At 34.3% G+C, this 14,389-nt stretch overlaps 2 protein-coding genes across 2 annotated transcripts in view; one reads left to right on the top strand and one right to left on the bottom strand.

Annotated features, from left to right (window-relative positions):
• LOC139688148 (uncharacterized) overlaps positions 1 to 10,610 on the bottom strand; it is a 21,210-nt gene extending 10,600 nt beyond the window's left edge. The window contains exons 1-3 of the mRNA XM_071585576.1: positions 10,583 to 10,610; positions 6,663 to 6,826; positions 3,103 to 3,243 (exon numbers count right to left, since the gene is read on the bottom strand). Of these exons, the coding sequence (XP_071441677.1) occupies positions 3,103 to 3,243; positions 6,663 to 6,826; positions 10,583 to 10,610 (333 nt within the window). The remainder of the gene's footprint in view (positions 1 to 3,102; positions 3,244 to 6,662; positions 6,827 to 10,582) is intronic.
• A 160-nt stretch (positions 10,611 to 10,770) lies between these two features.
• LOC139687744 (RING finger protein 37) lies at positions 10,771 to 12,873 on the top strand. The gene is made up of 2 exons (XM_071585013.1): positions 10,771 to 10,914; positions 11,062 to 12,873. The coding sequence occupies exon 2, from the start codon at positions 11,066 to 11,068 to the stop codon at positions 12,686 to 12,688; it is 1,623 nt and encodes a 540-aa protein (XP_071441114.1). The 5' UTR covers positions 10,771 to 10,914; positions 11,062 to 11,065; the 3' UTR covers positions 12,689 to 12,873.
• The last annotated feature ends 1,516 nt before the right edge of the window (positions 12,874 to 14,389 follow it).

Raw genomic sequence — 14,389 nt, 5'->3', positions numbered from 1 at the left:
CACTTTGATTTAATGAAAAATATCTATACGCTACAATGTATTTTTGTAAATGTGCATATGAGTGGAATTAATTCAAAGAAGTGATTTCTTTTATTCCAATGCAATGTTTTGTACAAAATGAAGTCACCAGAGGATATGAGAAATAGGAGGAAATGTTACAGAGGCACTTAAGTTTTTACAAATTTCAAGCAAAAAAACCGAGGATGCTTCAAATGCATAGTTTGATTGAATCTAATTATAGTGCAGAATCTTTTTTTCCACCAATTTACCAATCATGAATCATCATTTTTTATCATATTACCACTCCTGAGTTATCTTATAACTTTACCACTATAACTTAATCAACAATTAATGTTATAATATTTCTGCAAAATTAACCTCCCAGTTTCATCTTTTCCCTCTTAGATAATAAAATCCATAACTTTTGCAATAAAATAATAGACCTAACAGATTTCAGTTTAAATCATGAAATTCCTTTTTCTTAAATGTTGAAGATTTATGCTACTCATTTATACTTTCCCTTGCGATGCTTAATGTACAATTTGTTCATTTCCTCTAATCATCAACACAAAATGCAGTCTACTACAATGTATTCATTCACCAAAATATTTCTCTCCAACATTCATTCTTACGTCAATGTTGACCAAAGGGTTTGGCAAAGTAGTTTTTCCCAGTTAATTGAATATTAAATAACTCATTTAAATCATTTATTACAAAGTTGACTATTTTACCAATAAACATCATTCCTTACAGACTTGATTATGTTAACATGACATCCAATCCAAGCCTTCTTTGTAATCCTAGCATATTGTTAATATGAGTCATTAGAGGGTAAAATACTGTTACAGATACTATCTGCTGTGTATGTTACTCCCAAGTAAGTTCAATTTAATGGTTTAAGCAACCAATCCTAGATGAAAATTAAATGATGACCCAGACATGATGCATGTAGTATGATATAATTTTGCAAAATATGATTCAAAACTTGGTGTTGATGAGCTTGTGCCAATTTTATTGCTGAAGGAGGATTATAATAGCTATGCAAAAAAAACGCAATAATTAATTGTATCTGATACTGTGAATTCTTGTTATCTGTGTTAATTTATTTTTTCTTGCAATATTTTGTGTCCAATGCTGGTTGTATCAATAGGAAGCACATGCAGTACCCAACAATGATGAGAATCATTATGAGAAAAAATAAATAAATGAAAAACTGCAGTTTGTCAATAAAAACCTCAAAGAGAATAAGAAGGTAATCTGCAAGGGTGATGTAGCATTTGAATTTATTAAAAATTCGCGGTCAGGAGGAGATATGACTGAGCCGTTACCTTTTGTTTGCATGCACACAACAACAAACCTCACGATTGATCAATTCAGTCACCATGTTAGTATATGCATCCCTATTTAAGTACTGGTTATTAGTCTGTGTGCTGAAGGTGACATCAATTTCTAAAGAGGGTAGCTAGTGATTTAATGGTGAATCAACAGTGACTGGACCTGTTTGAAAAGCAGTTGAAATGAGTTCTTCATTTTTCAAAATAGGTTTTATTTCATTTACCACATTGAAAATGTGGGGCAATATTTATATGAAGATCTCATCTCAACTGTATGAAAGCTTAACCAGAGGGTAATGCACAAACTTATGAATTACCTAATTTTGCTCCCATTTTTTGGTTTTGAGCAGGTTTATGATTTTAAACTGAGCCTTCTCCTTTATTTTTCTTGATTTTTAAAGGGTAAGTTTTCCCATCTAGTTTGCTCACTTTCAGGCTATACAGAGGACACAAAAAACAAAAAATGTATCCAACATCTATCAAATAACAATAATTCTTTTTAATGATTTTAAGTTTCTCTGGGACATCAAATTACAAGGTAACAGATAGTACTTAGTAAAGCTATGGTTTATAACTTAAGTTTTGATTACAAAGCCATTCTGAGCATCACCTAAATTTAGATATATACTTATTTTTGGCAAACTGGTGAAAACATTGGTGAGAAATTTATGTTTTGTGCAAGCAATAGTAAGTATTCATTTTACTGACTGAAAAATTAAAAATCTGGTACCGAAGGACATTTTCTGCAAATTAAAGCCTTGTTTGACATCCATGAATAGTGAAAGGTAGGGTATGCAATATTAATAGTCTTTGCAACCATCCCTGCTTATAGTTATGGAGCTCTATTAGTCAGTTTTGGCACATTGTTACCAGTACCTTTATTATAATAAAAAACCAAAGCCAAGTAATATCCTAGGCCCGCTTTCATTCCAAGTAAGCTAGCATCCCTTATGATAAATCTACATACTGTTGCTGTTGCCCTACCTCTTTATCCAGTATTTGTACACGCGTAAGGATGAAAAATAATAATGAAGCAGTTAAAATAAAGATTTGCCCCAAAGTTGTCTCCATCCATGTAATCATTGGTCAATTATTGTCTTTCAATCTCGCTCATTCCTACTATTATGTTTGCAATCTAAGTGAAAGTTCTTCTTTCCAGTTGTTCAGGAAGAGAATATAATGAACTAAACTGCTAATGCTGTTTGTAAAAAATTTAAAGTTGGTAAAGAATTCTCTAGCTTTAAAAGAAGTCTCAAATCAAATGTAAGAAATTAAAACATATACTACGCTATAATTCTCTCAATTACATCGATATATGTGATTAAACCTAATTTTATCCCATTGTAACTAAATATAGAACATATAATGCTTCATGTACAATTTTACTGTGAATAATTTTTTAATTTAGATAAACATGACTTCTTCACACTAAAATTTGAAGCATTATTCTTATTGATCATTGTTTATCCCATATCATTTTGTTCTTTTGAATTATTTCTTATTATAACCCTAGCTCACTTAATTATTATCCACAGAAAAAATGCATAAAGGTTAAAGTTTATATTTTAAGGTTAAAGTTTGAAGAAAATAGTTTCAAATGCCTCATAAATAAATTATCTCAACATATTATTTGAGAGCTAATATTGAATTAAGAGGATTTCATCCCATTTTATATAATGCATACATGTTAGGCATTCTCAATTTTTTGTTTAATTTTTTTAAATAAATCTCAAAATAATGAGAAACAAGGAATCGATGAATTCCATACCATCTTATTTATAACAGCTGGGCTTTTTGTTGGCATGGCTATTATGGTGTCATCATCGGAATCTGAATCAGAGTCAGAATCACGTGAAGTTTTCCTGTGGCTTTCTGCAGCAACTTGGCCATCGGTCTTATTTTGATCTTGCTAAAAAATTAAACAGGCAATGCTCAATATTAACATATATATGATTAAATTAATGGAATATGCCTTTAAATAAAAAAAAACAGTTTAAGACCTACTGTGGCTATGGCTTTTACAAACATTCCTTTTCCTAGGGAATAACAATGCTTGGTCATCTATCCCTGCAACCATTGTTTACTGATATATTTCCAGCAAGCTAGGTCTTCACTTTTAAAATGGTTGAACTATATGCATTACCCAAACAAAATTTTATTCAGTGATCATACACTTTTTTCAAAGATGCTATACTTTCACTCTGAGGTTGTAACAGAGAGCATACGTATATCCTCCACATTGAAAATGTTAATATACAACAGTGTAAACATGAAGATCATGTTAGTCAAATACATAATTAAAGACATTCATAAACATAAAGGCATTAAGATTTGATTTTAAGGTATGGGTTCTGTTTTCCACCACCATATGGGTCTTTTCAAGTTTACAAGCATTGAAGACAGATCACTATCTTTATCTTCCACTGGTGGAAACAATCAATATGTTGATGTCTTCTCTGCAGATGATTCCTCTGGCAACATTTTGTTGAATAGATCTGAAATGCTTTTTGACTAAAAATACGCATGGTATTGCATTGAATTTATCACCGACCTTCTTTGAAATGTTTTGGGGTCGTGGTCCAAATCGAGCACACATGACTGGAAGGGCTTGTTCTAATCCTCCACGAAGAGTCTCTCGCAGCACTCCTGTTACACCATCACGCAACTGCTCTCGCAAATACAGAACAAATAAGTACTTCCTATTAATTCTCTGTCACATTTTCTTTCCTGTGGTATAAATGTATTTAAATTCATTGCAAGCATGCAACAACATTGTCAAGTTTAATAATCATAAACAACTGAGAAGGAATATTCAATGAACAAAAACCTTCATTTGACAAGGATTTAAACCAAAGTCCAAGTAGTACATGGTTGCCCCACCAGGGGCAACCATGTACTACTTGGACTTTGGTTTAAATCCTTGTCAAATGAAGGTTTTTGTTCATTGAATATTCCTTCTCCTTCAAATAAATCTTCCAAAGGATGATAACTTAAGTGTTGATGTTAATGTCGATGACAGTAATATTTAATAAGTGACACTAATTGCAATATTATGTATGCTAAATAACCAGCAGTTGAGAAGATAAGTTCATTCTATATTATTACATAATTCACATGCACTTATGCTCATATCATGTATTTTATAAGTGACTAATAAATTTGAGATAAAAGTTTACATGTATGGGAGGAATACCTAGAGCATGAATGAGGATTGATAATAAACCCAAAAAAAGGAATATAAGGAAAGGAAATAGTAGAATAAATGAAGATCTCCATGAAAACAGTAAAACTGCAGCAAATTAAGAGAGTTTGTAATTTTCTACAGACTTGACCTATGTAAAATTAAAAACTCTCTTAATATGGGCATCAAATATTTCCACCAAGTGAAGTCTGAGGGTATAAAGTATACAAGTTAAGAGAGATAAAAGTTTTGGTCTGAGGTAATAGATGAGTGGAAAAATTAGCAAGGATTGACATGGCAAAAGAAAATTTTAGAAAGAAAAGTAGGCTTTAGAGAAGTAATATGGTATTGGAAGATAGAAAGAAGGTAGTAAAGCAATTATTTTGGGGAATTTTTCTATCTGACATGAAATACGTAAACTACTGAAAAGAGGTGGTGAAAATGGACAATTTGAAGATGTGAATCTGTTGAAGGATTTTAAACATCTTATGATTGGATGAAGCAAGAAATGAGGTCTTAAGAAGAGAAATAGAGGAGAGAAAATTAGATATAAGAATTGACCAGAAATAAAGTGGGTGAAACATGTTCTGAGAAGAGCACACATAATTAGAAATAAACTGGAGGTCACAGTAAAGGGAGAGGAAGGAAGAAAATAATGGATGATTTGAAATAAAAATGAGGGCATTCAAGCATAAAGAAAGGATCAGGGGCAAATATCAGAGTGCATGAACAATAAAAGAACATGTAGGCAACTTTTTTTGATAATTATAGTCATGGGTTCGTAAAATATTAGCAGCTCAATGGCAAATAAACTATATATGAAAAATTAAATTCTCCCTATCCCCATAGTTAAAATAAAGCTCCCATAAATTGTTTATGCTGATAATAGATCCAAACTGACATCTAAAAAGAAGAAATATGGAATTCAGCCATACCATCATTATTTAACATTTAGAAATGTTAACAATAATGCTTGAGAAATCAAGTTTGAACCAGAATTGAAGTGTCTAATTTAGGCAAAGCAAAAACAAAGATTTGGGCCTGGTGCTTGCGGTCTAATATACATAAGCAATAACCCAGAATGCTCCAATTTCAGGTTAATAGCAAAGGTTAATAATTTAGCATTAAAATTTGAATTTATTTCAAAGCTAAACTTGGATGCTTGGAATGGTTAAATACAAATCACAATCAATCAATTGGAATGGTTAAATATAAAAACAATCTAAAGGTTGGTTTAATAAGTAAGGGCAAAGCTCACCTAGTACTAAGCCAAATGGCATGTGACATTTGTACATAGGATAGGATGGGTCTACAGGTATTCCTATTCGTATGCCAGCTATGGTTTCTTAGGAAAAATTTATACCCAAAAAATCACAGAGCTTGGGTGAAGCTGGGGATGCCAAAGGCTTCCCTGGGAATATATCCCCTGGAATACCTGGTGACGTATGAGGAATGGAATAATAATGACCTAGGTTTCCGGTGGTATAGAAAGGATGACTCCTACCTAGCATAAAATTTTTTAATGCTACATACATTTTTTCCATTGCCTCCCAGAAGAGACTAGTATTTAAAAATTAACAGTGATATTGGGGAAAAAAGTCAACCAGTGGAGAGACATATATACATTAAAGATATTAATAGATATAGCTATTGAAATAACATAGATTACAATGTTTGTCATATGATATATATTTATAAAAAATATGCACAAAATATATACATTCCTACCTAAGAAACTCAAAGCTGTAGAAAAATTCTAGTAAGAAATTTCTTTATCAAGAATGCATTGAACACAAAATATCTGTCTCAAACATTTAGCGTTAACTGGTCTCCTCTGTATAGAGCATAGTGGAGCAGGACCTAAACAGCAATCTCACTCCTGTAGATATTCCTTTAGCAATTCACTTTTTGGGAAGATACCATGGCATGTAATTGATATTTCACCACTGCAAAAATGTGATTTTTTAATATTTTTTACTGACCAAAGGTCTAGTATTCCCTAAAGTTTATTTGTTTTGCATACTAAAAATTAAAACACACATTGATAGCAGTAAAAAATAATTTCATGGTCCTGAAGAGGAAATTGAATAATTAAAATAGCCTTTAACTTCTCACATTCATTTGAAATAAGTAGTCAAATATAAAACCTGAATTGCACCCGAGCCACAAGTCACTACAATCATTTTTCCATCAGGGGTGTAACGAGCAGCATATATTCCAGATGTATTGTCTGGGAGACGAATTTCTGAAAGAATTCTTGCTTGGCCATGACCTGGTTGAAAACGAGAAGCTCTTCGCAGTCTAAAATTTCCTGAACAAAATGAGTCAATGCAAATTTTATCAGCTTAATATTCATATTCTCAAGGTGAATGTGCTGAAAGTTTACTTTTCTAACAGATATTGTGTTAATACATATGTATGTACCTATCAGAAAAAGAAAATGCTAACCCAAATTAATGGAATTTTTGGTGCCTGATCTATTGCAAAGGCCAATTTTTTAATTTAATTTTGGTGACTTTCTCTAAGTTTGTATTATATGGGAAAGCTATTGAAAAAGCAGAGATTGTAAAAATTAGCATCTTGGATGAAACAAAGCGGAAAACAAAAATCGATCCCACTTTTTTATTCTTTCCAATGCAATTAAGAAAAATTTTGAAATGCAAAATAGGCATTTACAAAAGACATTGAAAAATGAAAAATGCAGGGTATATTTCTCCAGGTTGAGCAGCAAATAATATCAATTCCCATCTATTAAATGAACTTAAAATATTATATTGTTACCATTCTTACACACAGCTATTATGAGTCTTAGTTACCAAAGCTAAGACTACTTATTTCTTCAGAAAGACAAGTTCTTAAAAAGAGTTTGAATTGCTTTTTCTTTCCCCTAATGTAGTCTTATATCATAATTCCATATGAAAGCAGGCATTCAAACAGGTTCGGAAACGGGTGCTTGATATAATGAACAACTAACTCACTGCCAGGTAACACTGCAACATCTTCAGTCAGTCCTTATGCCCTGAAATTACTGTGATCCCTAAAGATTCACTGAGGAAATACTTGCGTTTCCCACTGCAGACAAATCAGTCTCCTCATCATCTTAGAAAAAGTAAGATTTATCAAATGAACCATGTTCACGATATGATTCAACCATCTTTCAAATTTCCTAAATAATAACACAGAATTTTTATAATCCTTCTTCTTCTTTGAAATCCATTTTAATTTGAAGAAATGGAGAAACTGTAGCATAAATTCTATTATTTAAGGCTGTATCAAATTGACTGTAGCACTAATTCTATTACTTAAGGCTGCATCAAATTGAAGTAATTAATGAAATAGCTCTTCAAACTCACCTCTCACTTCATGCACAGAGTTCAGCAATTAACTGGGTTTTTCAATTTTAATGATACCATAATCCTTTCAGTTTCAAAAAGCTTGACTAGGACCTTCCATCGCATAACTCCTTTCACTTTGCAGGACTTAAATAGCCTAGCTGCTGTTTATTCATTAAAAAAATAATGTATACTTTAAGTGGTGCATTCTTGAAATCCCATATAACATCATTTAATTCTGTGATACTCACAGTAGGTCACAGTGATAGCTAACTACCAATAGGTACAAAATGATTTAGTTGATTTTCTAGTTATCTAAAGGATTTTTTCCCCTTGAGGCCCCATGACAGGTATTCGTATAAAATATCACTGCCGTATATTTTGTATCCACTGCAGCTACCATGTAAAGTGCGTTCATAGTAAAATATTCATGTAAGGAAAGTCCGTACTCCAGGCTCTTTCAATTAGTTATCTTAAGAAAATCTCATCTGACTACATGATCACTGTGATTTCTTTGCTATTACAGGTATCATTGGAAGCTGATGTGCCTATTCCATCATTCTGGAAAAACACTTTAAAGGCCTTTATAATATTATAACTGTCTTTAGTTATGATTTTGGTCATTTTACTCAGTTTGAGATCAAAGTCTTCTGTTGTGCACACATAGGTATCTTGTGGCCCGAAGATTTTTTTCACCTTATATTTGTTATTAACTTTTTTGTGTGCATTAATGCATTCCCATGTAATCCAGAGCCCTCATATGGGATGGTATAATTGCAGATTAAATGTGCAATATATTTACAATATAATTTAGAGAGGAAACAGATCTTGATAAAATGATTTGAAAGTGCAAAATGTGGAATGTACTGTAAAGAAAAATTAATGCTTTGTGACATATTCTAAATGATCAATCATACGACCTAAGTTTCAATACAGTGCCATCTTCAGGGGATACTATGCATTGAAACCCAGGTCATATGATTAAACATTAAGTGGCATTCACAAAACTGTAATTTTTCTCTCCAAAATGTATACATTACACATATTCAAACTTCAAATTACTGGTAAAATACACCATTGCATTTGTAATACATTAACATGAAATAAATATCTGTCAAGTATTTAGGGAAGAAAGGCAGTTTCAACTGATCTAGTCAATTAAATGTTTGGGCTCCATTGATGTTACCTTACAGAGATCAAAGCTTCCCAGAAAGCTAATAAATTAAGAAAAAATATTCCAACAGAATTAGAACTTAAATATTGCAGTAACCTCCCAAGGTTATTGACTTAAGCATATTTTCTTTTCAGTGAAATACTTGCTCGCATGGAACATCACAAATCAAAGCATAAACAGAAAAAATATTCTACTGTATCGCATTTATGTGGCCATATCCTTCAGCTGTAGAGCGAATACCTCGATTAGTATACAGGATACGTTCCATAGGTAATGCTTTTATTTTTTCAAGAGTAATTCATTGAACAGATTTGCACAAACACTTAATATTCTTCATAATACTGTCTTTGGGTCCTCCACACATTTTTTACAGCGACTCTGCCATGACTGGTGCACGCTCTGCAAGGTGTCTTCTGGGACCTCTCGCAAGGTCTTCGTCACGGCTGATTGGATCTCTTCTATGGAGGAAAAACGGGTTCTTTCCGGGCTGCCTTATTCCGAGGGAACAAAAAGAAGTCTGTTGGGGCGACATTAGGACTATAAGGGGAGTGGGGCAGCGTTGGCACCTGATGTTTGACTAGGAACTCATGGACTTGTAGTGAATCGTGGCAAGGTGCCTTGTGATGGAGTTGCCCGGTAGCGTAGATGTCTTTTCTCGTCCTAATGACCCTTTTTCGGAGTCTTTCCAGCACATCCACGTAGTAGGCAGCATTAATTGTCTGTTCTTGAGGAACAAACTTCTTATGGACCACTTCTTTACGGTCGAAAAAGACAATGAACATTGTTTTCACTTTTGATTTGCTCATTCGTGCTTTTTTGGGCTTGGGGGACTGGTCGGTGTGCCACTAAGAGCTTCTGCATTTTGTCCCTGGGTTGTATTCAAAAACCAGGTTTGACGTGGTCCAAATAATCAGGTTCATTTTCAATACGTTGCAAAAGTTCACTTGAAATCGTCGCTTGGTTGGTCTTTCGTGATACGGTCGGCATGCTGAGGTTTACAGATTTACATTTACCTGGACATTAACTGACGTCCTGCTGCTTCCACAGCTTGGAGAGCACTGAGACCGCTTTCGCGGCAAAGCTTAGCGTCCCCACCACCTACTCGTAGGTTCGTAGTTCGATCCCACTCAGACCAATCGGAGCGGCGTGGGAAATTCAATTACATTACTTTTAGAACGTACCCTGTAGTTACCTACTGTGACTTCGGCAATAACTTTGCAATAGTCGTTGATGTATAATGATCATTAGGATATTTTATACGCTTACATTTTCGAAGCGTTTTCGCGATCTGTAAATTCTATCTTTAGCGAGAATATATCATTTTTATGCTGGATGAAGTTTTCTCGGGGTTTTCCGATGGAAGACCCAAGAAAACTCCATCAAGCAAATACACCGGGAAAGAAACAGTTCTTACTGTTTATTGCTATCATTTATATCCACAATACTTATTCATTTTGTTGAAAATAACTTCATTAGACGAAACCCGACATCCTAGACAAGATTTTCGAAACTTTGAACTAAAATATAAATGCATTGGGCATTTAAAATAATAAAAAATTACCTCCACCGATACTCTTAAATTTATCCATGGTTCGGTAACTAAGGCAACAGAATAGTATACAAATCAACGTATCATCTGATTTCAACTGTTGCCGCCATAAATTCTGGCACACTTGAACCATCTTTAGGATATTTGGCGAAGCAAGTAAAACCGGTTGAGTAACGATATTGTGGAAATATAGACAATAATGAAAACATCAAAATCAGCCGTCAGTGGAGCCTGAGAATTGGCCATCATACCTATATTATTGACGTTTAGAACATTAGAAATCGGCTCCGAAAGAAACTGATAATACGTAACGTTAGGGGAGAGCGGTATTATACTTAAAGAAGGTATTTTTATGAAAAAACATGTCAAGTCCAAGATACTTGAAATTCTTGTTCTTAAATGGGAGCAATAGTTTCATTTTATTTAAAGTTAGGGTGTTGATAACTATGCATGTTGTTTTCTATTTTAATTTCCTCGTTATTCATTTTCAGTTCAATGGCCATCAACTTTTGTAGCCCTCAATTAAAGACCAAGATTTCCAGTTCTGCTGTATCATGTGAGGGTTACGATGTTACCAACCTGTTGTCTGACGTCTCAATTCTTCAGAGTAAAGGGTTTATGGCAGAAAGCTTTACAAGACCTCCGGTGTCCATTTACTTGAAGTTTTTCTGCAATGTGGACATAAATCACATATTGTTGTGGGTTGAAGTAGGCCGTCAAAAGTCGAATGGTTTAGAACTTAACGCAGTGGCAGATTCCATAATTTATGACAAATCCGCAGGTGATAAACCAGCACATAACTCCAGCACAAGTGTGAAAATTAGAATTGGTTCGTGCAAATTTAATCACGAATCCGGTGTTGTGTTCCAAAGATATAATGGCCGGTTTTCTCCCAAGGTACCCTCGAATTTTCTGGTGAGACATTTCAATACATCTGGAGCTACTGTACTCCGGAACTGTAATGACTTGGAGATAAAAATATTTAGTACTTCCAATTCTTCAGTGCCTTCAATGAAAAAAATTGAAGTTTGGGGTCTGCCTGGTCGTTATTGTCCAGAAAATATCAAGCTCAATATTCATACATTGTGGAATCAACCAATTAAAAATACAACAAATGTCCCAATGATGGTGAACCTCCCAGTGGATACTAGCGATAAAGCTGGTTCTCCGTCTTCCTCAAATGGTCTATGCGAACCGGTTGTGCCAGAGGAATTTTTAGATCCAATCACTCAGAACATTATGGCTATTCCTATGACACTCCCCAGTGGCAAATCTGTCGATGTTTCAACTCTGGAGAAGTTTGAGACCGCAGAGTCGAACTGGGGCCGAGGACCTAGTGATCCATTCACAGGTGTGCCTTTCACCAAATCTATATTTCCAGTTCCAAATACTGCATTGAAATCGCGCATCGACCAATTTTTGGTAGCAAATGGGCATATGGCACAATTCAAGGGTGTGGGACGAACCGTAGGACGTGAGAAACAACATTTGAATCATACTACGGGAAGTACGAGAAAATATGAACAGATAATTGGTAATAAACATTTGCCAGGAAATGTATTCCCATCAGGATCCCAAAATAGTTCTTTAAGTTCACGCTCTCCATTCTCAAGTGTACAGATACCAGTTCCTGGAGTGTGTCAATCCAGCACTACTGTATATGGTGCATATCCTCATAAAAATACCACTTCCGTAAAGGAACGGTCTGAGAGATGCAACAATAATTTGTCCAGGGGTTTAAAAAGAAAAAATGACATTGATCAAAATCCTTCATGCAGCGGCGTGGAAAAAAGCAGTAAAGGCTCCCATGGCAACCCCATGAACAGCTATGAAGACGCTATAGAGGATAGCCTAAATCGTACATTAAAGTCAGTATTGGCTGGCCTTCCCAGTTTTATACAAAACACTGCCCGTTCAATCAGTGAGCCCGCAGAAGAAGCTGCTAACTGTAAATGTTCCCATTGCCTTACTGAAGATTGCTTATTCAAACTACCTTGTGGTCATTTATTGTGCCGCCCATGCCTAAAAACTAAGTCGACAGATAGCTCAAAGAAAATGGAATGTGAAGTATGCTATAATCAATATTACTCCAGTAATGTAATTAGATTTCACAAATAACTTGGCATTTTATGATATTAAATGGCATCTATTACCAAATTAAGTGCTTTTGTTGTTTTTTGTGTCATGGTAATATTTGAGGAGTTTTTTCTCAGCTTGGTTTAGGAATAGCGTAAAGTGAAACATTACAAAGTTAATCAGATTTATTCATATTGCTGTTTTATTTACATACCTTGTGAATTATTTCCAACTTCAGCTCTATTAGTAAATTCATGAAGCTCTTGGCTTGGGAGGAATGATTTACAGCGTTGGTCCACATATATAATTGATATAGCTTGAATTGGTAGGTATCCTTATTCAGTTTGTGTATTTGTTTAGTTTATTTGATGCTTTACAAAGTAAGCATTTTAAGGGACCAGCAACAAGTAGACTGTCTGCCTTGTAATAAATGTTTTAATTGTATGGGATTCAATTATATTGCACATGCTTTTAAAGAAAGTTCTTTCTGGTTCTCTGATTGCTGTATTCATCAATCTGATAAATTTCAGACCCTAGATACAACTTGAGGCTTAGTCCATGCTTTTCACTTATCAATATGTGAAGCTGTTAAAATTGTTTGTGATAATTCTTTTGCTACTAGACATCAGCATTCAACTCTGCAAAGTCCAATCCAATTAATTCCCCTGCGAAGGACAGTTTGCCTTGAAAACTAAATTGTCAGTTTGCTTGACAAAATCTAATCTATTGTTAACATTTTGGAATATGACTAAATATTCAGTAAGTGATTTGCTTGGGAGGGAGGGAGGTGGTCAGTTGACAAATGATGAAAGAATGTATGACTTTGAAAAGGAATATAGGATAGAGAGGTTGACGGAATGCAGTATTTTAGATGAAAAGTGAAAACGTTACGGGTTGGAAAGAAAATTTTGTTTTGATGAGACTCAGTTTCTAAGTTTTTTCACCAAAGTCATTTTTTTCTACATGAAGTTGTAAGGTTAATTATGTGCTATCTACATCCTCAGTACAAAGACTAGGCCAAGACATCAAGTCCCCACCTTAAAATTAATGTTGACTGTCAATGATTTTTGGTGGTGTACATGGGATCAGGCTTTGGATATTAGGGAGAAACCTCCCCCCTCCCCCCCCCCCCACATCTCAAAAGTGTTGATGTTACGTTTGGCTTCTTGTGGAAGATCCACGTTCAAATCCTTGTGTGTTTTGAATTTATTTTTCGGTATGACTATCATTTCTTGCTTTTTGGTTAGATCTTATTGGCATAGCTGTTAGCTGGATATGTGGTCAAATAATTCTTTTTTGGCTTTTAATGAAATTAGCAAAATATTGACAGCAAATTTCTCTTTATGCATACTTTAATATTTATTTAATTTTCTGTGTAATCCATCCATCTGCAATGGTGAAAATGATTTGGGTATTAGTCATCTCCCTTAATTAAAACAATACAAGGATATTTTTCCATCAGGCAGTCATTCATAAGGACAAAATGGAATGTTTGAGTTCTAGTCCATTGTACAGAGTAGAGTTTCATGAACTTTTTGTGCCTCCGCATATCATAGGTGAGTGTTGATCTTTGTGGTGCCCCCTTCCAGGTTGATCTGCTTACCATACCCATGTCATTAAACCATGGCAATTGAGCATCACTCACTATTGGTTTTTTTATGGTAATAAACTACAAGTTGCACCCCCCTCTTATTTTATTTCATAAAATGTTTCAATGCCTGGATGTCATCATTTGGTGTACAC

Source organism: Hetaerina americana, unplaced genomic scaffold, assembly GCF_022747635.1.
Source record: "Hetaerina americana unplaced genomic scaffold, ioHetAmer1.1.p SCAF_2, whole genome shotgun sequence".
NCBI classification, from domain to species: domain Eukaryota; kingdom Metazoa; phylum Arthropoda; class Insecta; order Odonata; family Calopterygidae; genus Hetaerina; species Hetaerina americana.
Note: the sequence above shows the minus strand (reverse complement) of the source record. Positions and strands in the feature narration are given on the sequence as shown.

Bases quoted from the DNA above. Each gene is read 5' to 3' on its own strand.
- LOC139687744 (XM_071585013.1), top strand. From the start codon at position 11,066: ATGGCCATCAACTTTTGTAGCCCTCAATTAAAGACCAAGATTTCCAGT.